Source organism: Orcinus orca, chromosome 2 (assembly GCF_937001465.1).
Source record: "Orcinus orca chromosome 2, mOrcOrc1.1, whole genome shotgun sequence".
In the NCBI taxonomy this organism is placed as follows: Eukaryota; Metazoa; Chordata; class Mammalia; order Artiodactyla; family Delphinidae; genus Orcinus; species Orcinus orca.
In genome coordinates, this window is record NC_064560.1 from 68,405,791 (window position 1) to 68,431,011 (window position 25,221).

Genomic DNA, 25,221 nt, shown 5'->3' on the forward strand with positions numbered 1-25,221 from the left:
AGACTTCGACTTCCAGTGCGGGGGGTCGAGGGCGGGGCAGCCGGCGGGGGGTGGGTGGGTTCGATCCCTAGTCGGAGAGCTGGGATCCCTCGAGCCTTGTGGCCAAAAAGCCAAAACAGAAAACAGAAGCAGTATTGTAACAAATTCAATAAAGACTTTAAAAATGATCCACATCAAAAAGATCTTAAAAAAAAAAAAAACTACTCAGAGCACACACATGCAGAGACCTTTCCTCTAAGTCAAGGCTAAGGGCTGTGCTCTTCATTTTCGCTGGTAAAGAGACAGCAGTAATAGGACCCCGCGGAGACTGGGGGAGGGAGGGATCTCCTCTCGGTTCATTGGCAGATCACTTAGCATGAAAAAGAACTGTGGTGGAGATAGAATGTGGTCCACCAGGTGTCAGGTGCTTTTTATTTATTTTTATTTAGGATGGAGCTAGTCTAGGTTTAACGAGGATGGCTAAAGACATGGTGTAGATGTGACAAAAGAAATTATGACTGTCATGTGTGATAGGGAAAAAAGTTTCAATGTGGCAGAGAATGGCGTTCTCTGAAGAAGGCGCTGTGTGGCATGTAAGCTTGGGAGAAGAAAGCTGTTTTCTCTAAGACACCCAAAGTGTATCTCTTAAAGGGGAGTCACTCCACAGTTGAACTGTGGGGCCCGCAATCAGACAAGGAGTAAAACAAGAGAGCTAGATAGATGGTTCCCAGGTGGCATGCCAGGAGGTTGACGGCAATCGGGTGGGACCCAGGTCTGGGGATTAAGTTAGTATGGGTCTGATATTCCCCAGTTGGAGGGAGGCCTGATTCTGAAGGTGAAGGACTTCAGCGAAGTCGGGGAGGGAGCAGCTGGCAAATCAGACAGCTCCCCACAACAGGAGATCCAACTGAACCTATCTGGCAAGGGGGCAGTCTTCACAAAAAAAAAAAAAAAAAAGGAAGAGGCAGAAAGGAACGGTTCTGGAGTCAGACAACTGGGTTCCATCCTGGTTCTAATACTTCTTAGCAGTGTGAACCTGGGCAAGTTAAACTCCTTGTGCCTCAGCTTCCTAATAGAGATAATACACAGAGATAATAATAGTCTCTCACAGGGGTGTTGCGTGATGACCTGAGTTAACCACCAATGAGGGCTTAGAACAATGCCTGGCGCATAGCTAACTCAATGTTTTTCAGCCATACCTATTATTATTATTTCTTTTTAGCCATACCTATTTTTAATAAAGACCTGTTCAGGTCAGTTTTGCTGGCATAGAGGTACTTGGTGATGAATCTGGACAAGCAGAATCATAGATGGATTTCAGGTAGTGATAGGAAGGGAAAAGAGGGGGTGAACAATAGCATAGCAAGAACACATCAGGAAGAATGAGGAAAAAGGGTTCAGGATGGGGCTGTTTCAGAGAAAACAGCCTGTTGCAGGTCTACAATGTTCAAAGCTACATTGTGTAAGGGAATTCTCTTGGAAGTTAAATGGAGAAAGTTTAATTTCAATTCAAGAAGCATTCTTTTTGTGTGTCCACTTGAAGCTCAAATTATATTGCTAAGGAGGATGGTCAGTCTGCATAGAGGGAACCCAAGATCTATGAGTCAGGAGACTTGGGTTCTAGTTCTAGTTCTGCCCGAAGTAGCTGATGCCGTATTGAATCAAGTTAATTAACAACTGTGTCATTTTGAAAAGAAGGGGCCAGACCTAGTTCCTAGGCCTCATGAGTATTTAATATTCTCTTATTCTAATCCAAGAACAGGGTCTCAAGAGAATTTCAGAGTTGCTCACCTTTCCCCAAGACTCCTTCCCTCAAATAAATCCGTTAAGACTAAGAGCATCTAGCGTTCGTTTCCTTTTTACCAGGTCCCAAAAGGAGCAAGATTTCTAAAATGCTGGCATTGGGAGAGAGCCACTTTTTCTTTTCCCATCCATTTCAGGAAGGTTGTTTTCAGTTATTCCTTGGTCTGCCAAGAGTTGCTTCTAGATTGAAGTAGGAAGAAGTAATGAAAACAACAACAGAAAAAAGGTGAGATTTGCTTAAAAGAAGCGAAGCTTGTTTTCCCTGATTCTCTGGGAGAAGGTGGTTGGCAGGTAGACTATGATTGTTCAGGTTCAAACTATCCCTTTAACAAACGCTCCCTAAAGGGTGGAATCTGGCCCAACCAGGATTATGAGATACTGATTCATAATGCCGATGGACACCGGACATACTAATAGCCTGCCTCTCATAACAGGCAACAAGAAGCTTACAAACCCTCAAATAAGTGGCATTTCAATTCGGATATTGGGCTAGGGGGATGCGCTGGTTTAAAAAAACTGGCCCAAACTCTGTGACCCTTAGGGAAGGACTGGTTGTTTAGAAGAAAAATCTTGAGTTCTAAGCTCCTCAGATATGGCTGCTTGCCCAAGGGCTATGAACCTGCATCTTGTTTGCTCGTCATCCTGTCAATCATTTTCCTTTTTTTTAAAAAAAGAAGACAAAAATCTGAAGTCGAAAACACCGAATTCCAAGCTTTTTCCAGGGGCGAAGCCCTTATCTCTAGGGCACTGTACTAATAATACTGGCCTGGCCTACCCCGCTCCAGGAACCCCCTAGCCTTCCCCGAGGGGTCCGCACTGCGAGGCGCAACGCAACAGCCCAGCACCAAACCCAAAGGTTCCATCACCAGCCAATCGCCAGCTGGGATCCCTCAAGAAAACCAGAAACACCTACGGAAGGTGAATGGCATTAAGACCAGCCTATCCGCGGGGACTCAGCTGAAGGGGTGGGGTCAGAATTAGCCAATAGTATTGAAGTGGTGGTTGTTAGGCGGGAGGAAGACGCCTGCGAGCGTGCGTGGGGCCGCTCCCGGGAAAGAGTGGAAGGAAGCTCGCAGAACCAATGGCCGCGGCGGGCGGGCGGTAGTGCGCATGCGTACTGCAACCTGGGGCTGCGGGCGGGAGGCGGGGAGGATGGGGGAGGGGAGCGGGCAGGAACGCGGCGGAGGCTGCTGCCGTCGCAGCAGCTGCCGCCGCAGCAAAGAGGCCATGTTGTGTGGTGTGTGGGGCGGGGGGGAGGAGGGCCGGGGGGGGAGGAGGAGGAGGGAGTAAAGCCGAGAGAGGAGACGGGAGAGAGACACCACACACACACGGCACAAGATGGCCGGAGAAGCAGCAGCACCTCGAGCTGTCAGGCGTTCCGCCGCGGCCGCGGGGCCCGCCGGCTGGCGGGGACTTGCGCCCGGGCGGCCCGCAGGCCCGCGGGAGCGAAGCGGCCGCGGCTGGGGCGAGTCGGGCCGCGCGCCGGGGTCGGAGCCCGCGGCAGAGGCGCCCGGGGCGGCCGGGCCCACGACGCGGAAAGCGCCGCTGCGGCAGCGGCCGCGGAGGCTCCCCGGGGCCCGGGCGGCTCGACCCGGTACGGACGGGAGGCTCGGGCGGGCGGCCCGGCGCGGGACTCGGGTGCGGGCGACCAGGAGGTGCCGACCGCGGCGCTCGGACCTGGTGAGTGGCTCCCCGGCTCCTTTTATTGTCCTTTGTCCTTGGGAGGAAAAGCAAAATGTCCTTGAGCGCGCGAGCAGGAGGGGGCGGCGGGCCGGGCCTCGCCGGCCGGCTCTCCCCTAGCGGCCCCATAGGCGCCGCTCTCTGGCTCTCCGGGCGGGAAGCGCCGCGGGGCCCGGGGCTGGGGGCGCGGGGGCCCTGCTGAAGACCGGGCGGGGGGTGGCCTCGTTGCCGGGACCGGCCCCGCCGGGAAAGGGGCGGCGGCGGTGACCGCGGGCGGGAGCCTGAAGGGGACTGCGCGAGGAGAGCCCCTTTCTGTCCTGGTGAGTTATTTTGATATTTAGGGTAAAAAAAAAAAAAAAAATCCTTTTCAGGTTGTCCGACGGGGGAGCTTTTTAACCCCTTTCCGGTGAGGTGGGAACTCATCTTCGTTTTCGAATTTAAAAGAACAATGGAACCCTGACTACGTTTCAACAAAAATAAAACTTGTTTTTTTTTTTTCCTTTTGGGTGTTGGCTTTTAACTCTTTCAAAGCCGATTTTGAAAACGGCTGCAGTGTTGCAGATGAGAAGGTACTTGCTGCTTGTTCAAACCTTTATTGATGTTAAGGTTGTCTTTTAAAAATGCAAGTTGGAGGAGTGCTTCTGGTATTTCAGAAATTACGAAGACAAGTTTACTATGTCGTCAAGGCTGTTTAATGGAAATAGATTTTAATTACGGTGCTAGACGATGACGTTTGATTAAGGTAGTTTATTTTACTGAGTAATTACGCCAAGATTATTTGACATTCTGATGTTTGAACAATGATTAAATCTACTGTTCGTTACTTTTAAAAAGATCATAAGGAGCCGTTATCTGTAACTTATCACACCTGAATGTTAGACCATACTTGGGTTAGTTCATAGACTTTTAAAAGTTTAAGTTCATCATTTGATGATTTAAAAAAATAATGTGTATTATCACAAGCCACGGTCGACAGAACTTTTACAAAGGAATATTCTGACACCAAATCTCTTTGTGAAGTTACTTTCTCGTAGTGTAAATATTAAAGTAGGACTGCTCGGTAATGGGCGATGAAGAGGAGCCATATTTGTTGCATTTGTTGCATGCATAAAAATCCAGATATGCTCAAAACGGAACAGTATTTTAATAGTGTATTTTGGTTTTTAAAAAACTTGTAGAGTCCTCTGTATAGTCTAGGAATTTAAAAAAATTGTCTGAGAGGGAATTTGAGTTTAGTGATTTGAAGAACAAACCACAAATGAACAAACCTTTGTGTATTTTAGAATATATTTGTCTTCATCCTGCGGTAGCTCTGGTGGTGTAGAGGTGCAGATCTACGTAAAAATAGTGTTGGGCAGATTTACGTAGTACTTATAAAATCAAAGATACTGGTGTAATGGACTGTGTTTCTGAGGATATTTTTGTCAGTGACATTGTTTTATTTTCCTAATAGCATTCACATAGTGCTACACGTTACATCAGTTGCGCATATCTTGATTTTAGAGACTCTTGGTGTTTAAGTAACAATTTGGTTTTTCAAATCAACATTTCTGAAATTTTTGAGCACTGCAAGTCGTTTGAAATTAATATTCTGAATCTAGTTTTTTTGAATAGCGAAATGCAGAATAATTGCTAGCAGTTTAACCTCATAAGGTCTTTTTACATGAGAAATGGGGGAAGGGAGAGACTGAAAATGTTCTAGACCCCAGTTTGAAATTGAATAAAGGACATAGATACTACATGTTTTAGATTTGCTTTAAAGACAAAGCTAATATCCCACTTGGTGGGATCAAATAACTTGTGGTTTAAAAATTTAAAGTAACCAGTGGCCATTTTAACTTCACTAATTTCTCCTGGAAGAGTTAATTTTTAATTGCTCATAATTGTAAAAGGTATTTCTAGATGGTAAAGAAAATTTTAAGTTGATTTCAGTCTTTAAAAATGGTAAACTTTTCCTTTGTTTTTGTGTATTGCTTGCCATCAAAAGAAGAATAAAAATGAAAACAAGGTCATAATCTTAAATCTGTCCAAAGATGTGAATTTTTTGTTTTTAATCTCAATGCCTTAATTTCTAGTGTTTGTTCATACAACCAAAAGATGAGGAAAATAAAGACTGATAGATATTAAGATAAATAACTGCACCCTTAAAATTTACAGGTAGCGTGTCGATGAGCCATTTCTTGAATTTGTCCAATGATCGTTGTCTCTGGAATATTTTCTCATTGTTTCATCACAGTGAAACTTTGGCCAAGAAGTGTTTAAAAATCAAAACATTGATAATCATCTTCCTTTTTTTTTTTTTAAAGGTAACTTACAAGATTAAAATTATATTTGGTTGATGATGGTTCTGAACAAATACAGCTCTTATTTGAGGTAAGAGTGGGTAAATTTTTATTACTTTGACATAAAAGTAAACTTATTAGGTTTTTATTTTTTTTGATAATATATATTTTTAGTGAATAGTGATTATGAGTAAGTATCTGAAATAATTTTACAAGATCTTTAAACCTTTTCATTGTATGAAAAGTGTATCTGCATAGCCATTGTAACTTAATGTGCCTTTTGAATAGTTTAAAATACTGAAGGTCCTTTAAGCCTTTGTTTAGTTTTGGGAACAAGAAAAAATATTATACTTTGAGGAAAACCATAAACCAAAGATATGCTTTTTCTTTTTTGCTATTTAATATACTATGCAAACAATTTAAATCTTTTAAATATTTAAAGAAATAAATTTTTTGGGAAATTTAAGCTAGTTGCTATTCATACTAATGGATTTTAGGAAAGAATGCTTTAAAAATCAGGTTTTGTGAGCATAGATTTTATTTTTTCTTCTATGTAATAAAAAGTTTTAAAACACATATTAGTATTTGGCTATTGGTGGTTCCATCAATAAATTGTTTAGAATATTGTTTTTTTTCCCCCAAAAGGTATGCCATTTTGAAGACTGAGACCGTGGAATTTTATCCTTGAGGATAAAGGAAATCTTTGCGATAGTCTGTATTTTATATAGCAAGTAAGTAAATGTTTTTATGCAACATCTGAAATCTAATAGCTACCAACAGAAGAATATCACTAAAGTTTGTCAGTGCGACATAAACTGTAGACCTTATCTCGAAAAAGGGATAAGAAAAAACCCATCAAATTCTTTTCCTTACATCAAAGCAGTTCTGTGTTAATGTTAAAATAGTTGATACGTGTAATTTACATCAGTAGTGAGACATTCAGTATTTTTCAATTAAATGGTTTAGAATTATGGTTAAATCAGTAGTTGAGTCATCAGAATTACGTATCTTTACAATCTGAAATGTACATTCTTTAGCCATTTTTTTGGTGATGCAGATTACGTTTTAGAAATGGCCTAGAATTTTGCATTTGCAGATCTTATGATTTATCTTAAAAGAAGTATATTTCAAAAACTTAATAGACCCTCTCATATTCTAGTTATTATGTAAAGGATTTAAAATACTCATTTTACCTGTTTTTATGAGTCTTTTTTCCATACAGGTGCAAAAATAAGTTATAGGAAACTAGAATGTGACTAAAGAGACTTCTAATCTATAGCTTAGTCTTTTTAAAGCATAAAAGGAAGAAATAATTTCAATATGTGTATGGTATTTTGACATCTTAAAATTAGATACATGAATGAGAAAAATATGTACAGAATTTTCAGGAATTACTTCTTACTCTTAACACTGAAAGGGGAAGTTACTGTCAAGCAGTATATATTAGGAAGGGATTTATCAGAGGAAATATATGATGAGATACCTTGGGAAGTTTTAAAAATAGCCAAATAAACAATTAATTAATGTAAGGGCAGGTTTACCTTTGTCCTTGTAATTTTTGTGGAAAATTCATCGTTGGTGTTGGCTTATTCTGTTGATTCAAATAGGTGATAAAGGTAATATTTTTATTGCTTTTGCTTTAGCTTTTTTTGCTTTTCAGCCCTTTTGCAGTTTGATCAGATTTATGTTTATTATAGTGTACAAAAGAAAACCAAATGTTAGACCTTTAACAATGTTTTAAAGATGTAACATATAAAAAAGTTAAGACGTCTTTCATCCCAAGGTCGTTTAACATAAAAATGCCAAGGTTAGGGTTTCCTCTTTGTAAATGATAGGATATTAGGTTGGCATTCAGATGAGGTTGGGCACTGTTATAAAAATTGAGAATTGGGCCTCTTAAGACACAAATGTATGTGAAGTTTAACCTAAGTTTAAGTATAAATTGGCAGTAATTTATAATGGCCTACCAAAGGCGTAATTTGAACCCATAGAATAAAAAACGAATGGTTAAAGAAGATTAGAAATGTTAAATGAAAATTTGTATCTTTTTTAGTCAAGTATTAATAATTATAAAAATAACTTAAGTGTTGTAGTAACTCCTAAGTTAATGTAATGGAGTGTAGTTTTCTTTTTATCACCAACAAGATAAAGGATTATAAGTCACATTTTAAAAAGACCTACATGTACTTCGACCTTCATGATAATATTTAGAGTCAGTGTTTTGAAATCTGCTGCTGAGCCAAGCCTGTAAAATTGGCAATATTTTTGGTGGACAGAAATAATGGACACATGGGGGCAAATATAACTGAAGATACTGTTGTTTTAAATTACTGTATTTCATAAATACATTGTTTAGTTTACTACTATTTTCTGCTTAAGAACTGAAGTGATAAATACTTAAATATTTGTTTTTATTTTAGCATTTTGAATTCTTGAATCATAAAAGTCACCTGATCAAGTTGGTGATTGGCTTGCATTGCGTTTGTTATTATTGGTAATAACTGTTTAAAAAATTCCCTGGAGTTCCACAGAAATGAAAGAAGCCATGCCCCATAGTTAACAAAAGGTTTTCATGAACTACGACATAATAAGAGGTTGGATTATGTGGAATAGGTAATTTTGAATATAAATTTTCTTTCAAGTTTCGTTTACTGTTCAGTTTCTTGATTATTTAAAAATTTGGACTGCGGACAACCAATTATTTTACCTTTTCTCCTCTGATTTTCTTCTTTGTTGAGAGGCATAAGGGGAGAAATGTTAATTTGAGGACATCTCCATCTTCTGCATTAATGAGAGGTGTGTGATAGAGTGGAAAATATAACTGTGATTCAGCAGTCAGGAGACCCAGCTTCTAATGTAAATTAGCCCTGTAATCTAGATGATTTATTCACTGTGGACCTTAGTCTCCTAATTTGTATAAAGTATTTGGAGTTTCCAGTTTCTTAAGATACATTTTTGCTCCTGAATTGTGTGGTAAAAATAGAGTGTCTAGTTCTCTTAAACTGTAAAGTAGTTTTTGTAATTTTTGCATTGCAAATCATGGATGTTATTTCTTTGTTGAAGTTATTTGAATAACATGAAACCTGGGCGATAGTGTACCTGACTTTCCTAATTTTAGGTGTTCTAAAATATTAATAAATAGTATAAATGCAGGCATAATGGAAAGTTGATCTTAAAAAGCAGTTAAGGTGTGAAATTGTGTTTAAAAAACAAAGATTTAGAATGCTGCAGTGAAAGCATTGTTTTGATTTTTTTCCTAATTATTTTATTAAATAATTTAAAGATTAGTGTATTTAATGTAACATTTGCAGCTGACCATTGTGAGTATAAATGATGATTTATAGCTTACATGCTTGACTAAGCTATATAATTTCCCTTAAGAAATCTATATTTCAAAGATAAATATCCTCATCTTACCCACTGCCTTTCCCTTCCAGATTGAGCGGGCCAGTACAAACTTTTAATTTTCAAATTGACTTATTTCTGCATATAATTAACTTTTACAACTTAAATTCAGGGATATTCTGGACTTTATAAATAAAAACTATGCGATTTGATTGTTTACATAACTTTCAAGTAACATGTTTCCTACAACGGTTTTATTTATACATTGTGTACAGCTAGATAATCCAGTGTTTTGGAAAACAATCTTTGTTTTTTGAAATTATACCACTTATTTGAAATTGAATATTTCCCAAAAAGCAATTATATCCTAATGTGTGTATTACATAGTAGTCAAAATCATTTTAATTTAGGTTATCAAGCTAAATATTTTGCTTAACTTTAATGCTTTATGAGTTGTGACAGAGTTTTCTTATGACTGTTAATGACTTTATCACTAGTACCTTATTTTTGTGGGTGGTTTCTTATATTTCACAGTGCTCTCGGATTTTATTCTTAATTAAAATGTAAAAATTGTTTTAAGGACTTTAAAAGGTGACAAAACCAAATCTAAGAAAAGCACAAATGGGCTAGTAATGATAATATTAAGACTTGACTAAAGTCGTCTTTGCCTTTTATTATAAAATGAGCAGCAATCAAAGTTGTTATTTATATTATACCTATAATTTCATACTAAATGAAGATCCTCGATACTGCAAAATTAATTAAAGATAGGAGTATGAGCAAAATTATCAACTTTTGTAATCTGCTTAAGGTGAACTTGGCTTACCCCCCTTTAAAAGAAGGCAGAGTACTACTTTGTCAATTTTTGGTAAGGAGATCGAGTGGTAGATTACATTGGTGTCAGTAATTTTTGTGGTGGTGCAAAGTGTGATCCAAGTCCTCTGGTTTTGATGCAGTGAGCACCCCGAGCCACATACTTGTACTGGTAGGTAGCCTTTTTATAAGCGTGTTGTCAGACTAATGTGATGGGTTTCCCTCAGACATTTCTTTCGTGGGGATTCCTTAAGTCATTTCTGCCCTTCTCTTAGGGGTTAAATCAATTTATTTTACTTGACTGATTTAGGTTTTGTCATTGTTCGGTGTAACTGTCTCCTTTATAAGATCAGATTAAATTTGGAAGCTTAATAATGCTGTGTTTCTTGTAAATTGCTTCATTTTATCAACTTGTTGGGAGGATATTTTAGCACCTTGCTCTTGAAAGAAATCTTGAAGCAGATCTTACTATTTCTTGGCTTATGACTAGTCAAAACGATTAAAGGGATTTAAATTTGGTAAGATACTCAGGAACTTGCTTTATAATTTGAAAAATTGGAAACCTTGGTCATGGAAAAAGCATTTAGGTAGCTTAGTTTTAGCTTAAATCCTAAACTTTTGCTTTCTAAAAATCCTTAAATTGATACACTTTAATATTGAACTTTTGAACAAAGCTTTTTGGGTAGTTCTACCTATTATTGTGATTATTATAATCATACTTTGGCACAGGAGTGACTGGAAAAAGTATATACCTGTATTCAATTTATTTGAGATACAGGAAACATCTTCCATGTTTATGAGGTATTTCAGTCTAACCAGTGAAAAGTAATGGTTATCAGTAACCAGATAAAAAGTAATTTTTATCACGCACATACTTTAGAAAGGGTTAGTGTTGTGTAGGTCAATATAATTAGTAGAGAAAAAAATTTGAAATTATGCTTAAGGTTTCTATCCTAGAATAGAGTTGATTAAAGTACATGATATTATGAAATAATATAGTAATATTGAAGAGTGAGAAACATGGCCTTGCCAGGTTGGTAATGGAAGCTTTCCTTTAGAAGTCTGGAAAGCAGATTAGCTGAAGGACCAAGAGATAAAATAGTTCTGTACTGTTAAGGAAGGAGTGATGTAGACTCTGTTAAACAGCTGTTTTGCAACCATGACTGCCTGTTAGGGAGCCCAGATTTTTACGTAGGAAGTTCTTGGGGCCTGAGACATAACGTGTTTTTATAGTAACTTTATTCTACAGGTGAGCCCTGTGAACAACCAAACTTAAGATCCTCTGGATCAGAACTTTTGATTTTCTGCCTGGACTGTATTTATAAATACATGTATGTCTCAGTCTTCTGGCTAGTGATCCTGTTAAGATGTTGAAGTTTCCAAATAAATCTGTTTTTGTCTTTTTCTGTACATACAATTATATTCTTTTTGATTTCTACAGAAATATGAATCCTGAGGCTGAATTATCTAAGGGGCCAGTACAACGAAAATAGATGTTGGTGGAAGAATTTATTTAGTAAGTTTTCCTCAATTTACATGTTTAATTTGTTTTTTAATTTTAAATATGACTTTAGAAATTTTGAGTAACTGAGTCAGAGTCTGTAAAAATATAGAGGGATTTAGTGAGGCTCAAAGCAGTACAAAAACAAATCAGCATGGTTAGATGTATATGAAGTTTATTATTAAAATCTTGCACGTTAATTTACTCCAACCTTTTATTATTTTCTACTTCTTTTTACTTAAGCTCAGGCAGAGTTAAAATGGAAAAAACCCTACATTTGAACATGCTTTTAATACTGCACCCTAGGACTTCCCTGGTGGTCCAGCGGTCAAGACTCCACGCTTCCACTGCAGGGAGCATGGGTTCGATCCCTGGTAGGGGAACTAAGATTGCGCATGTGCTGTATGGCCAAAAAAACCCACAAAACCCTGCACCCTAGATCTGGGTGTTGGTAAACTCCCCCCTATTTTTATAAGTAAAATTTTATTGGAACACAGCTATGCGCTTTCATTTACACATTATCTGTGTTTGCTTTCCAACTCTGGCTACAGAGTTGAGAGTAGCTATAGCTAATGGCCACAAACCCTATAAAATGCTTAGTATTTTTTCCTCTTAGGCAACCTTGCCTACTCTTTCCCTGGATCCTTCCTTTTTGTCAACTTCACATGTGTAAAACTCAGAAGCCCTTAGGTTCTCTTGGTAATAGAGCATACTTTTAATGGATTTCATTGTTAGTAATTCAAATAAATGAAGTAATTATGAGCTTTCCTTAAACTTGAAAGGCCAACAAAAAGTTTTTCTTCATACTGGGGTTTTGCCTTGATATTAGAAGGTTTGGTTACTACTACTACTGTGGAATTTCTAATTCCCCATCTGAGAAATAGTGGGAAAAGAGTTAGTGGTTAAGACTGTAGAAATGGATTTGGATGAATTCTCAAAAGCATTTATTATTGACAGAACTTTTTAGGTATGATAATTATTTAGTAGTTGTTTCATAAAAGTAATTTTTTGAATCACATTCGGGAATCTAGATTCTAGATGATAATCTTTGCTTCTAATTGCTACTTCAACTTCTATTGTATAAATGGCTACTAGAGCCTGTAAAATAGTGAAGATTTTTTTTTTTTCGATGGGGGATGGTGAGAGCAGAGATGAAAACTTTACTAATGTAGTGTAATTTATTGACTTCATGCCTTATATTTTAAAATGATTGCCTGGCACATAGTGGATGCTCAATAAATACTTGTTGATTTATTGTATATACTTGCTATTAAACATTATCAACTAGTGTTTTGGGTCTAATCTAGTAAAAAGTGAAATTCATTATTTATAATGCTTTAAATACTAATTTTTAGATATGCTTGAATGCCAAAACTTTGACTCAGTAAAAGTTACAAGAAACCACAACTTTCAATCTTTCATGGACATGTAGTCAAGTTTTAAACTAAAATGGGATAATGGGGAAGATTTGATTTGATTGTAAAAACCTTAAGTAAGATGACTCTTTCTTAGCATAGTTGAACAACATAGTTTAGCAATGTTGTGAACAGCTGGCTGGGTTTTTTGTAGTTAGTTTTTATGCCCACTTTATTTAGGACCCAGACTTGTTAATAAGTTTTAATCCTGTTGAGGAGTCAAGCTTTTTTGGTAATAAGACAAAATATGTGAAGTCAGTATTAAATGTTTTCAAATTTAAAGACAATACGAAGACTGAAATTGTCATAAGTACCAAGAAGCTTAATTACACGATGAGAATGATCATCATGTAAGCATCAATTTCTGCTTCTTATTGTAATTTTGTACCCATTTGTCCCACTGGTTTTACAGTAACAAATTGTAGTATTTATTAGAGCCACTTGTTTAAAAAATTAAGAGTCATTAATCTTTTTCCTTGTACTCTTTCCCTGTCCCGCACATTTTTTGTTGCTATTAAAATGGGGGTTTGCTGGGAAGTAGAGGTAAGGAAATTGAACCCCTGTTAAACACATCCAGTAATGAATCACTTGCTTGCATTTCAAATAACAACTTATTTTACAATATCCCAGTGTTTTTTTGAACAAATTTACTGAATTAGAATTTAAGACCTCCTTGCTCAATTTTATGTTTTTAATTTCTGGATGTATAGTATTTGGGGATTTTAAGCAGTAGCAGGTACTTATCACCTTCTTACCATAGAAGTTTTTTCTTCTTGGAAATTATCTTAGAACAAGCAATTTGTTCTTAAAAAAAGGAGGTATAAAATAGTGAACATCATAGTGGAAAAATTCTCCTAACTTTTCATAATATTAGCTTGAAGCTTGTATGTTTGATGATGGAATTCTAGATCAAACCATCATCTCTGCAGTATGTTTCCAGTAATTCACAAATCTGGAAAGGTGGAGTAGTAGGGCTTAGATACTAAACCCTACTCAGTTTTCTGTACTGATCTTATTTTAATGCAAAATGAAATGCTCTTTAAAGCAGAAAGTGTTTTGTCTTTTACAAGTTGACCCCATGATCCTAGAGCTTTCAGAGATACCATGGCCACTGGAATATAAATTATTTTGATTCATTAAGGTTAGTTTGTAGGTCCTCAGGTACTTTGGTTACTGTGGTATATTGGAGGTCTATTTATTGAGGTCCTTCTATATACCGGGTAATGTAAAAGCTATAAATGTACTAACTCATTTAATCCTCACTACTACTGCCACGTAAGGTAGGTACTACTGTTACAGATGAAGAACTGGATTTTGTTACCCAGAAAATTTCCAGGGTCAGAGAACTCATGCCTGCTTTCTTTTTCACTTTTTAACTTTGCTTATTTGCAAATTTAATTTTTGCAAGAAATTGGAATTCCATGAAAATAAATGGATTTTATTCCTAAATCCTTTACTGTTCTTTTAGGTGCTTTGATATTTGAGCACTTTTGCTTATTAGCAGAATTCTTACTTCTGGGTTTTCATTGGCTTTATAGGAGTGCAGATTGATCATGGCTTTCTTGTAGCATTCTTTTTCTTCTCCTCCCCCCGCCTTTTTTTTTTTTTTTTACCATGTTAAATATATGACAGTGTATGTGATAGCACGACCAATATGCTAGTATTTTTTAGTCTCTATTTTTGCCACACAAGCTGGTGCATTTTATTAATTAGTTTTGATATGGTTTTAATATCATTTGGCTTTCTTTTGAAATTTTTTTTAAAAATGTCGTTTTAAAAAGAAATTTCTTATAGTGTCTGCGATGAGTTTTTTACCTCTTGTGGCAGAAGAATATAAAGCACGGAGTTTATCACTTAATGTACTAGATTGAATAAAGTGCACCTATAGCCATTGAAATGACTAGCTTGATATGAATGCATTAATGTCACCGTTCATCATAATAGTATTTGCATTCCCAACTCATTGAGAGATTGATCCTGCATTGTAACAGTAGAGGTGGGGAGAAATTGGTTTATAATTAACTCTGCAAGAGGAATGATGGTGTTTTTATTTTTATACTTCTATATAGAAATATGTCCCTTAATTGTAAGGAGTGAACAAGTGGAAGATATTTTACTGATATGGGGAATAAATGAGTTATTTTTAGTTCTCCTTTTAGGCTGGAGAGAAATCGGCAAAAAATGTTTTGGGAGGAATAGCTTTCGTTTGATGCTTATTACTGATGTTGTGATGCTCATTTTCAGTATTTTTTTTAATGAGTGGTGGTGTCTCTTGGTTAATCAAATGGTTTATTAAGTAGATTTTTGTATTGTATATAATAGACAAATCCTCATTGTAGTTTTGGAATCAAGGTACTAACTATCTAATGAGCAAAAAATGTCCTTATATTTAATAATCTCCTAGTCAGTCACTCAGACTTCATTGCTATAAATTTAGTTGGAGAGCTGCAAAATTTATAAAGAAGACCAGGGTTAAAACTTATTTTTCTAATTATGTTTTATCATGATGAATCAGGACCATTTATTTAATGGTAAAATATCCTGGCTTCCTTTAATCTCCTTACTTCAAATTATTTAAGCAATGAATTTTTTTAAAACAATGAGGAACATTTGATGTTTTTGCAATGAGAATATTTGTATTGAATTTGAAATCTGATAGCATTTTATGGCAAATATCAAATAAGGCAGGGAAATATTTTGCATTTCTGATCATTTTGTTTTCTAGTGGCTACCTATTTCCTGCATTCTCGTATATGTAGCTAAAGATGGTGACATCTATATTGGCCATTTGTGTTATCTATGCAAAATTAATTAAGATCTGTTGGACTGGAAAACTGCTATGATCCACTGCTTTGGGTTTTTTTTAATCCTTTAAGATTCTTTTCCATATTTAGTTTTATTTGAAGAAGCTTGGAAAGTTTTCTGCATTGAGATTTAGAATCCATAGTGTTGCTGTAATTTAGCCTTCCAGAATTTTTGAATTTGAATTTTTGTTTTCACTTCTCATGTAGACAGTATAACAACATTACATTTAACTATTAAAAATTTGACTCTTCACTGCCACATTTTTATGGTTACTGTGTATCTGTGACAGTAAAAGAACTTTGTTACTGGTGTGCAGTTTTGCCATGATTCTCTTATTGAGAAGTATGTGCAACACATACAACTTTAATATAATACAGTTTTATAGTTTAAAGCTGTTATAAAATTATTAAAGCTTTGTGTATGGTAAGAGTATCTTCAAGGTGGGTGGATGTTCTCTGAAGGAATAAGATTATTGATATTCCAACAGCATTTTTTTTCTTTTAATGTTTTCATCAAGCACCCAGTCAGCTTGAAGAGTCTCAAATGGACCCTACCACTGAGAAATCAAGATGGCAGTCCACTATGGGGAATTGAGAAAAATGGATTAATACAAGAGTGCTGTGATAATATACAACCAAGACAGGGTTCTTTTAACATGGATTTCATGAAATGAATGAAGATATAGGTTTCTTACCCAGCACAAATGGACAGTGAATTTGACTTTCTAGAGACTTTGTATCATTAAGAACATTTTTGACATTTGGAGAAGAAAGATGGCACATTAACAGATGATAGTTTGTATGCCTGGAATCTTTTGCAGTTTGATCTGTATGAGTATGATCTTGTGGAATGTTAACTTTAATAAAATTTCTAACACTTTAAAATTTCTCAGTTTGGGCTTTTTTTTTTTAAGCTGAAGCTTCATTAAATACTCGGTGTCGCCTTAAATAACACTTTGACCTTTACAGTTGCCCAGCAGTAAAGTGTACTGAATAAAGCTGGTAAAATGGAAATGGTGTACTGGAAAATGTTTTACTTGGTTAATATTTGTCTTTTTACAAAGTTGTGGAAATTTGTGCTTTAAAAGATGGTTGTCCAGTTAAAATGCTATTTTATGCTTTCTTGAAACATCTTACAAAATAGGTTAACCAGTGGGTAATAATAGAATGTTTAATTTGCTGTGAGATTTTAATGAACTTTTAAAACAAAATGCCTTTTGCCTCAAAATTCAGCATGAGTGATACAATATTTTTCTGACTTACTTTGTTTTGATGGAAAAGGTCCCTTTTACCTATACTTATTAAATATTATAAATAAAACATCTTGCAGAATATCTGAACACTTAAATTCAATTGAATCCTCCTATTGTCTTAATATTAGGTGAAGAGGTGTTGGATTTATAAGGGAAGGTAGGGAGGTCCTTAGGGTATTCACAAAAGGACTTGAAATTTTGGTGTCAATAATGTCTGCAATAGATTTTATGAAATAGGATTAATTACTGTATTTTTATTACTCTGTACATTTAGGAATTTAGAATAAATGAACCACACTGTGTCATAGATAACTTATGTTTGAATCCTAGGTGAATACTGGTTTCATTCATTGATAACTAAAATCAGTTTCAGTTACTATTATGGGGTGTAGTAGGCTTTTGATAAACCAAATGAATTGTTGATTAAATTTTCCCGTTATACAGAGAACAAGTAACAGTGCAGCTTTAATTTTCTTTTGGTGAGAAAGTGTTAATCATACCATGTTTGTGATTAATGTCAAATAGCAGGGTATACATGTAGATGATCAATATATATGCAGTATTTGTTCTCATTGGCTGATTTGAGTTGGTTGGTTTGTATAAATCAAAATTGAGATTTTGGATTTTGATTTTGGTAGAGAATTATCTTGTAGAAAGTATGGGATTGAAGCTGGGTTTTGATTATGGATTTTACATTTACCTAGGTGCGACATTGTTGCTTTTGTTGGGTATAGATCTAAAATGGATTTCTCAGTGAGGGAAGGACAATTGTTCTGGCAGATAATAATGTTGAGTAAGGAAAGTTGATTTGATTTTTTTTGGTTGTGTGAATGTTTTCTTGGGGTGCTTGTTGAGAAAGTGTTGAATAATTTGGTTTTGGCATTAGTAAATTTGTTTCCTTAGATCTCACGGTTTTGATATTTAGGAGAATTTGCCCTGTGACATTACTTTGATAACTTTCCATCAGATATGACAGATTGTTATTAGTTTACCATTGTTGAAATGGGTATATACTTAGAATTTGATTAGATATACAAGGGAATGGTTGAGATATATGTGTTGTGTTGGTTTTGGAGGTGGAGTTTCTTGGGTTTGTTTTTTCATGGTAGTTCCATGCTCTTGAATTTAAGAACATTGTTTTGCCCCAAATCAGTGTGGTATGAGAATTTTTTGGGTAAGGTTTTGGCAAGGTTATATAATGGGTTAAAGAATTTTGTGAAACTACGAAGAAAATTTGAGATTCTTGAATAAAAACTAGTTACATTAATTTTTGCCCTAATGCAACTGAACACTAGGGAGGCGCTCTTGAGTTGTACCCCTTTCTTCCAGTTGGGATGGAAAATTCCCCCTTAAACTTAGTCCTTAGATAATTTTCAGGCTTCCTAAAGAAGGCAAGACTTGAATTTAATTTATTAAGTTGAGGTTTTGCTTTTATTTAGAAACCATTTTACCCATCGTGGGGGGTAGTTTTTAAAAAGATTAATACTTAAGCTGAGCTTTATATACTCTAAGAATTATCCCTCTTTCAAAATGGCTTGATAAAACACCACTTCCTGTCCAGAGAGGAAGTTATTTTAGCTCAAGGACTGAAATATTTAGCAGATCTTTAGACAAAAGGAACAAATTACATTTCTCTCTGGCTTAAAAAGGGTGCTTGAGCCAGAGGGGGTTAAGAAACCCTCCCCCCTCCCCCTGATGGGGTGGTCTGGAGGGGCAGGGAGAGGTGGGGGTAGGGGTCCTTAGGCTCCCTGGGATGGAGGATCTTTTTTTTTTTTTTTTTTTTTTTGGTGGAGATGAAGGGGTGGGTCTATGGTACATCACCTGAGTTGTGGGGTAAATGTAGAGAGTGTCAATCAAAGGCAGAGCTCTCAGAGCTGGGAAGGAGGCTCTAGATGGCGGCTGTGCCTTAGAGAGAGCGCGCTCTGCTCCCTGCCTTCGCCTCACTTTACGCAACTTTCCCTAACTTTCAGGCAGCCTCAGGGGGCCCCCGCAGCCCCCTGCCTGTCCTAGTGACTTACTGGGGTCGATTCGAACCTTTTTTAGGGAGAAAAGCAGCTTTTGGGAGCTTTCTTTTCGTGCCTTGTTGGAAAGAAGCAGCCGTACTGAGAGCCCAGGTCGTTGTTTTTTCCAGCTTAGAAGCCATGGCGCACCTCCATTTTTGTGCGCTCTCCTAATGAGGTTTTTTTTCTTCCGGACCCGTTTTAGGATTAATTGTTGCTGTATTTTTTTGACCAGTTAACATATTTGAGGATAATTTTATTTATTTTTTGTTTTTTAACGGAGAATTTTGTTTTTATTTTTAATTATTTGGATCTGATATTTTTCTACTACTAGATAGGACTCTTGCTTTGGACCTACTACATGGATCAGGTAAGTTCATGATCATTAGTGATAATTTAAAAGATTTATATGTTTATGTTTGCTTTATTTTCTGTAAATATGAGAAATTCCTGGATGACGCAATAAGATACAGAGATTGTTATTTGTATCCAGTGTGTTACTTTGAGAAACTTTCCTTATTGATAGTGATGATTCTCCCTGTTCGGTTTAGCCTGTTTTTATGTGTTTTTTTTTAAAGAAAAAATAGAAATATTTTGCTTTTTGGTGCTTAACCGCTGCTGTGTTATAACAATATCGTTACATCGTCAGGACTTTGTTCCTGATAATAAAATCCATCGATAGAAGCTGGGACCTTACCTTTCTTTCAACTTTTGACAGTAAATACCTGGGCACAGGACTTCAAAGCAAACACAGATTCCCCCTCCCCCTTAATATTTAAGAATTAAAAGATGATGAGAAATAAGGACAAAAGCCAAGAGGAGGACAGTTCGCTACACAGCAATGCATCGAGGTATGAGCTATCAACTTTCTTCCTTTTTTCTTTTTTTTTGGGGGAAACCTCAGCTTACATTGTTCACCTTGACAGACAAGGATAGCTATCTGTTTTATTTTAAGTATTTTACTAATTTGGATTCGTTTTTTAAAGCGTGACCTTGAGATTGCTAATATGCCACACCCTAATTTTTTGGTAGCAATTTATGAAAGTTAAGTTGTGACTTAAGGCCTCTTACAGCAGTCAAAAGGTAAGGTACCTTTATTCAAGGGGGCCTTTCCTGTAAACTACAGTTTTTTTGTCAATAAATTTCAGTTTTTAGGTTTTCGTGCTGTAGGAAAATGACCTTGTCGGTTTAGCCATTGCTGCATTGCACCATTTTACATACAAGGCAAATTTTTTCTTTGAAGAATCTAGGATACCCAAACTTGTAACTGAAGGCCATAGAGGAGCCTTGTGGTAGTAAATTATAGTAAATAGACATTTGAGAAAGTTATATGAATGAAAAAATGTACATTTTAAAATGAAATTGCAAAAAGGACCCTTTGACTGATGCCTCTCAGTTTATATTTTTATTTGACTCTGTATTTCTTTTGATACTCTTGACATTTTAGGAAATTTTGGTAAGATTTATCAAAACCTTTACTCTCGATGATTACAGTTCCTGCATTTATGAGATCAGACCTGTGATCACAGAAATCTTGGAATACTATTAATATGCTTTTATTTTGTGTTTGCTACTGATTGTAATTGTATGTTTTATATTTAAAATACTTTATGGTTTGCATTTGTATGCTTATATTCAGACAGTGCTCTCTGGTTGGTAGATGTAGTATTTTATCCTTGCATTTTAGTTGTAGCTGCTTTAAATTTATTGATTTATTTCGACAGAGTCGCCTGGAATGCTTTATCTCCTGAAGCTTACAAATGTCCTGTTTGTTCAAATCATGATTTGTTTCACATTTGTTGGAGTTCACCATATTAGTGACTAAGTAATAAAGCCTCTAAGATGTTTTGTTGTATGAAAAGCCTCTAAGATGTTTTGTATGATCTGTATATTAATTTTTTAAAGTATATATGAATGCATTTCTTGATGTGTGTTCTATGAATTGTCATGTTATAAATTTTAAATCATGCATTTAACAAGAATTTGATTGGTTATATGATTTTTTTTCTCCCCAGCTTTGCTCTTTTATAATTTTATATAAACAATATACTTTATTATTAGGTTAGTGATTTGAAAGTTTTGAAAATGGTTTTTTAATAATGTTAAATTTTTATGTTTTATAAGACTTAAAATATTTTGACCCTTGCTTTTAAAAATACCTTTCCAAATTCTTTTGCAAATTGAGTTGTCACATAGTTTGGATTACTGTCTTTGGAATTGAATTGCCCATGTATACCTAGGTTAGATTTAGGACAGAAAACTTCTCTACTGATTCTAAACTGACTTTTCTGAAAAGTGATGGTGATTTGAACAAATAGGAATCCCCAGGTATCTTTGACAAATTATTAAAGATTCAATACCTAAAATTGGTACTCCCTTGAGTGTATGATTTGCATATCTCACATGGGTTTTGGCTTTCTCAGGCAAGGTTTGTGGTTAACATCATTGATCAGACTCTGCTTTCTAATTTAAAAAAATTAAGCGGTGTTGTTATTCTTTCTTTTAATGATACTCTGACCTGGAAAACTACATGGAAGTTGCCATGAATTTGTCTCCTGGTAATGAGGTTGCAGCTTAACTAGAGGCATGCACTGTACTTTTAAATGTCTTTTTTTGTCACGTATATTTTGATTCATATACCTAATGAGTGTCAAAAAATATTTGAGAGACTCCTTGAAAAGAAGATGGAGTGTTAAATTACTTTTACCCCAAATTGCATACCTTAATACATGCACATAATTATGACATCACTTCCTTTTAAAATTGTAAAGCTATAGAATGTTAGTGGTGTTTTATTGTAGTAGATTAATGTTATTTTTAAGTGAGCTAAAATTAAGGTGACTGTTATGGTAGCCAGAACTTGGTTCCTTAATCCATCAGAATTTCTCCATAAGGACCTAGTTTCTGTGGCATAAAGTCTATAGCGTTTAGGGAATACTACAGATATCCACTTTTGCAGCCTGAGCCACAGGAGAGGATGGGAGGAGTTTGCAGGTCAAGTAAACTTTTTGGTCTGAGATTTACTTTAGGACCTGAAAGAATTGAGTGTAAATTTAGGTATGGCTGGTATGCTCCAGTTTCTGGAAATAATGGCAATACTTAACAGTCATTTTGTAAGTTTGTTGTTCTTTTGAAGTTAATGCTTAAGTATAATGTTATACTTTGTATATCATGATTTTTGAAGGTTAAAAAGTTCACTTTCAAAAACATTTTAAAGATACTTGATATCTAAATTTTTAAATATCTGAAACAAAGTTTTCGTGATAGACATATATAGAAATGTATACCACACACTTATCTAAAATAATTTGCGGTTTGGGGTAACTTCAGTAATATCACAAAATGGAAAGAGAAGGAAATGTGAATGGAACTGCACACAAAGAGCTGTGTGTTCTAGGACGCTGCGTTTTCAATTTATCATAAGAACTGAAACAGTTTATTAAATTTATCTCCAAAACGTCTGCCTCTGAACCAGATTTTATTTTGATAACCTGAGGTGCGGGCAAAATCTTTTAAATCAGCCTTTTAGTTGTTACTCTAAAAGGCTGGGGATAGTTAGAAGTTGGCATAATGCAGTTGCTTGTGGAGTGGAACAGGGAGTTTTTTAAGTGGCAGCCATTTTATGATGCTGATAATTCTTAGGAATCGGGATTTTTTGAGAAGATTGAAAATAAAGCGAATTGAAACCTGAAATACCGAAGTATCTCCCCCCTCCTCCTTTTTTGTTATTTGGTACTGAAATAAAGGGCAGCTTGGTAGTTAGCGCCGGCAGCAGCTCTCTGAGCCCCTGGCATCTTGGTGCAGGTCCAGCTCAGTCACAAAATGGCTGTTCCTTTGTGCCGCAGCGCTGACAGACATACTGCATTGCACTGTGTACTCGCCAAACAGCAGGAAGTTGCCGTGCCGAGTTCAAAGGCCGGCCGGCGCCGGCGCCGACTGCTGATTGGCTGTGCGCGCGCTTGGTAACAGCGGGTCAACAGCGGCGGCCTGTGGACAGGCTCCGCCCTGCGACGTCAGGCGCCTCGTCGCCGGGAGGAGCGAACGCAGTGACGTTAGGCTGCGTGCGCAGCCTACGTCGTTCCTCTTCGCCTAGGCAGCCGCACGCCAAGGGGCACAGGGGTGGGAACGGGGGTGGGAACGGGGGTGGGGTGGGGGGGAGGGGAAGGGAAGGCTGTCTGGGACTTTCCGGTGGGCGCCCTCCTGCGCGATTTCGCCCCAGGCGGCGCCCTCCATCCAGCCCTGTGGCCGTCTGCACCCTGCAGCGTGTATTTTTTGCCCATCCCTAGGAATGGTTTTCCTCATTTAGAAGCGGCTTCTGCTTTTGGAGAAAGTAAAAGGCACTAATCGGAAACCTTCAAGTCGAAAACCTGCCAGTTTTTATCGTTTTCGCTTTCCTTTCTGATATCCTAGCGGGTCTTTTTTTTTTTTCTTTTTTGTGTTCACTGTGAAGAGATTAGTGAGTTTGTTACCATTGACCAAAAGCGTTTCACTATCAAGAGGAGATATTTTTATTTTAATTGAAACTTGTTAACGGTGTTAACAGCTGTTGTTTAATACATGGCTCATAAACAAAGGGAAGATTATTTGAACTTGTCCCCGTGCATTTTTACTTGGTACCAAACATTTTCTCAATTGGCATTTGATGGAGAAAAACTCAGGTCAGTATGTGCAAAGTGATTTATTTTTAAGATTAACAACGGGATAGTTAAGTAGAAAATAGCTAAAGATATTCACCTGACCAGTAACTACTAGGTTACTAATATTAGGTTAACTTAAACAACAGAATACAGCAATAGGCATCCGTAACTGTGCAAACAGGTGTTAGAAAACAACTCTTCTTAAGTGTTAAAGCACTTGCTGAAGAATAGTGACTCCCAAAGCTTGGCCAGTAGTGGAATTACTTGGCAAAATCTTAGGAAACTTCTCAGATCCCCCATTCTGGAAATTTTAATTCAATCCTGGTAAACTTGTTAAAATGCTGTAATGATGCTCATGGTCTGCCTTGTTTGGAAACCCTTGCAAGGATTTCTGGTTAAAAAAAAATCATAGCTTACCAACGGTGACTGTAATTTGGTCACACGTAATGAATTTAAGTAAGAAGGAAAGACTATATTGGTGTTTTCGTAATCGTACCCTGGTGAAAAGTTTTTTCTAAACTTTTGGAGTGTTTTTAGCAATAACTGGAATGATCTGTCACATAGTTGGCAATAGTTCAGAAGTTTTTTATTGAGTAAAAGTATGGTACTTTGAAAGAGATGTTTACCTGGGCATATCATGAGTTTCTGAATAAAGTTTATAGAAGATAAAATTCACTACATTATTAATTGGTTTTGTAGGTTCGCATAGTCTTGGTTCTTTACGAAGAATTCTTTGTGGAAACTTCAGGTGAAATTGGGTTTTCAGTTTGTTTTATAGACTCGTTCATCAAAGCTTCTGTAAGTGATTTTTAAAGTATATGCTCAAATATATATGATGAAATTTTTAACAGTCTTAGGGACAAATACTTAAGAATTTGATGATCATTAACATGTTAGCAACTTCTGAAGGTGGATATAAAGCAAGAAGAAGAAAGGTTCTTTCTGTGTATTGAGACTGAATTCTGGTTAGTTGTATTAAAATTTTATTTGCTAAATACCCTAAATTAAAAGATAGAATTAAGTAACACTGCAATGGTGTTCCAGGATATGAACTGCTCTGTTGTAGATGTAATAAATATTGTTACTATGTGAGTTAAAATGAATATTATGATATAGCAGTATATCTGTGAACAGTTTGCATGCCACTTGGAGCCAATTAACTTTAAAGAACCAGAGTATTAGGTCTGTTCATTGAGCTTTCTATGGGTTTTCCTCCTGTGTGCAGAATGTAATGAAATGGCAAGAAAAGTGCTGATTAATCTTTCCTCTTTCTTTTGGATTCTTGTTTTGAAAACCTGCAGTTTCCAGTTGATATTTGGCTCTTTGGAGAGTAACATCTTTTGTAAAGGTTAAGCAGTTGCAGGAAGGTGGGCAAACAGTATTTCATAAGAAGCTTTAGTTATAAAAAGTTTTAGCAAGTTGTTGTTTGAGAGATGAATCTGGAAGTTTAGTTGAATTTTACCTGACAGTATGTGAAACTCACAGATTTTATAATTGATTGGTTTACTTACCCCTTCCCATATATAGCAAACCCTGACAACTGTGAGAGATACCTCCTACAACCACCTATTTTCAGACTCCTATCATTCATTACTTGTGACCAAATTACAGTCACCATAAAATGTGGCACAGTCAACTTGCTCCTGACATAAAAATTAAGTGACTGCTCTGTGTGACATTTGGTAAATTTATTCTGGGCATGAGCATTA

General features: G+C 36.4%; 2 protein-coding genes across 5 annotated transcripts in view; both read left to right on the forward strand.

The window, feature by feature from the left end:
• Positions 1–539: 539 nt before the first annotated feature.
• LOC101285090 (golgin subfamily A member 6-like protein 2) lies at positions 540–16,507 on the forward strand. Its single transcript, XM_033431488.2, has 8 exons — positions 540–572; positions 791–899; positions 2,716–3,462; positions 3,994–4,031; positions 5,769–5,835; positions 6,390–6,475; positions 11,344–11,418; positions 16,141–16,507. Exons 1-5 carry the CDS (start codon positions 540–542, stop codon positions 5,799–5,801), a joined length of 960 nt encoding a protein of 319 aa, XP_033287379.1. The 3' UTR covers positions 5,802–5,835; positions 6,390–6,475; positions 11,344–11,418; positions 16,141–16,507.
• Positions 16,508–18,626: 2,119 nt separating this feature from the next.
• Positions 18,627–25,221, forward strand: part of CHD2 (chromodomain helicase DNA binding protein 2) — a 127,127-nt gene continuing 120,532 nt past the window's right edge. Inside the window, exons 1-2 of one of the 4 annotated variants that reach the window (XM_004271669.4) lie at positions 18,627–19,245; positions 19,594–19,726. In XM_004271669.4, the coding sequence (XP_004271717.1) occupies positions 19,665–19,726 (62 nt within the window). In that variant the 5' untranslated portion in view covers positions 18,627–19,245; positions 19,594–19,664. Of the gene's footprint in view, positions 19,246–19,593; positions 19,727–23,047; positions 23,534–25,221 lie in introns of those variants that run through there. The other 3 variants (XM_033431483.2, XM_033431480.2, XM_033431481.2) reach the window with 3 other exon arrangements.

Excerpts from the sequence above, each read along its gene's own strand:
- LOC101285090 (XM_033431488.2), top strand. The coding sequence starts at position 540 with ATGGCGTTCTCTGAAGAAGGCGCTGTGTGGCAT. Across the intron at positions 573-790 it reads AAGAAGGCGCTGTGTGGCAT|TTGGAGGGAGGCCTGATTCT; the intron begins GTAAGCTTGGGA and ends GATATTCCCCAG. Across the intron at positions 3,463-3,993 it reads GACCGCGGCGCTCGGACCTG|CCGATTTTGAAAACGGCTGC; the intron begins GTGAGTGGCTCC and ends ACTCTTTCAAAG.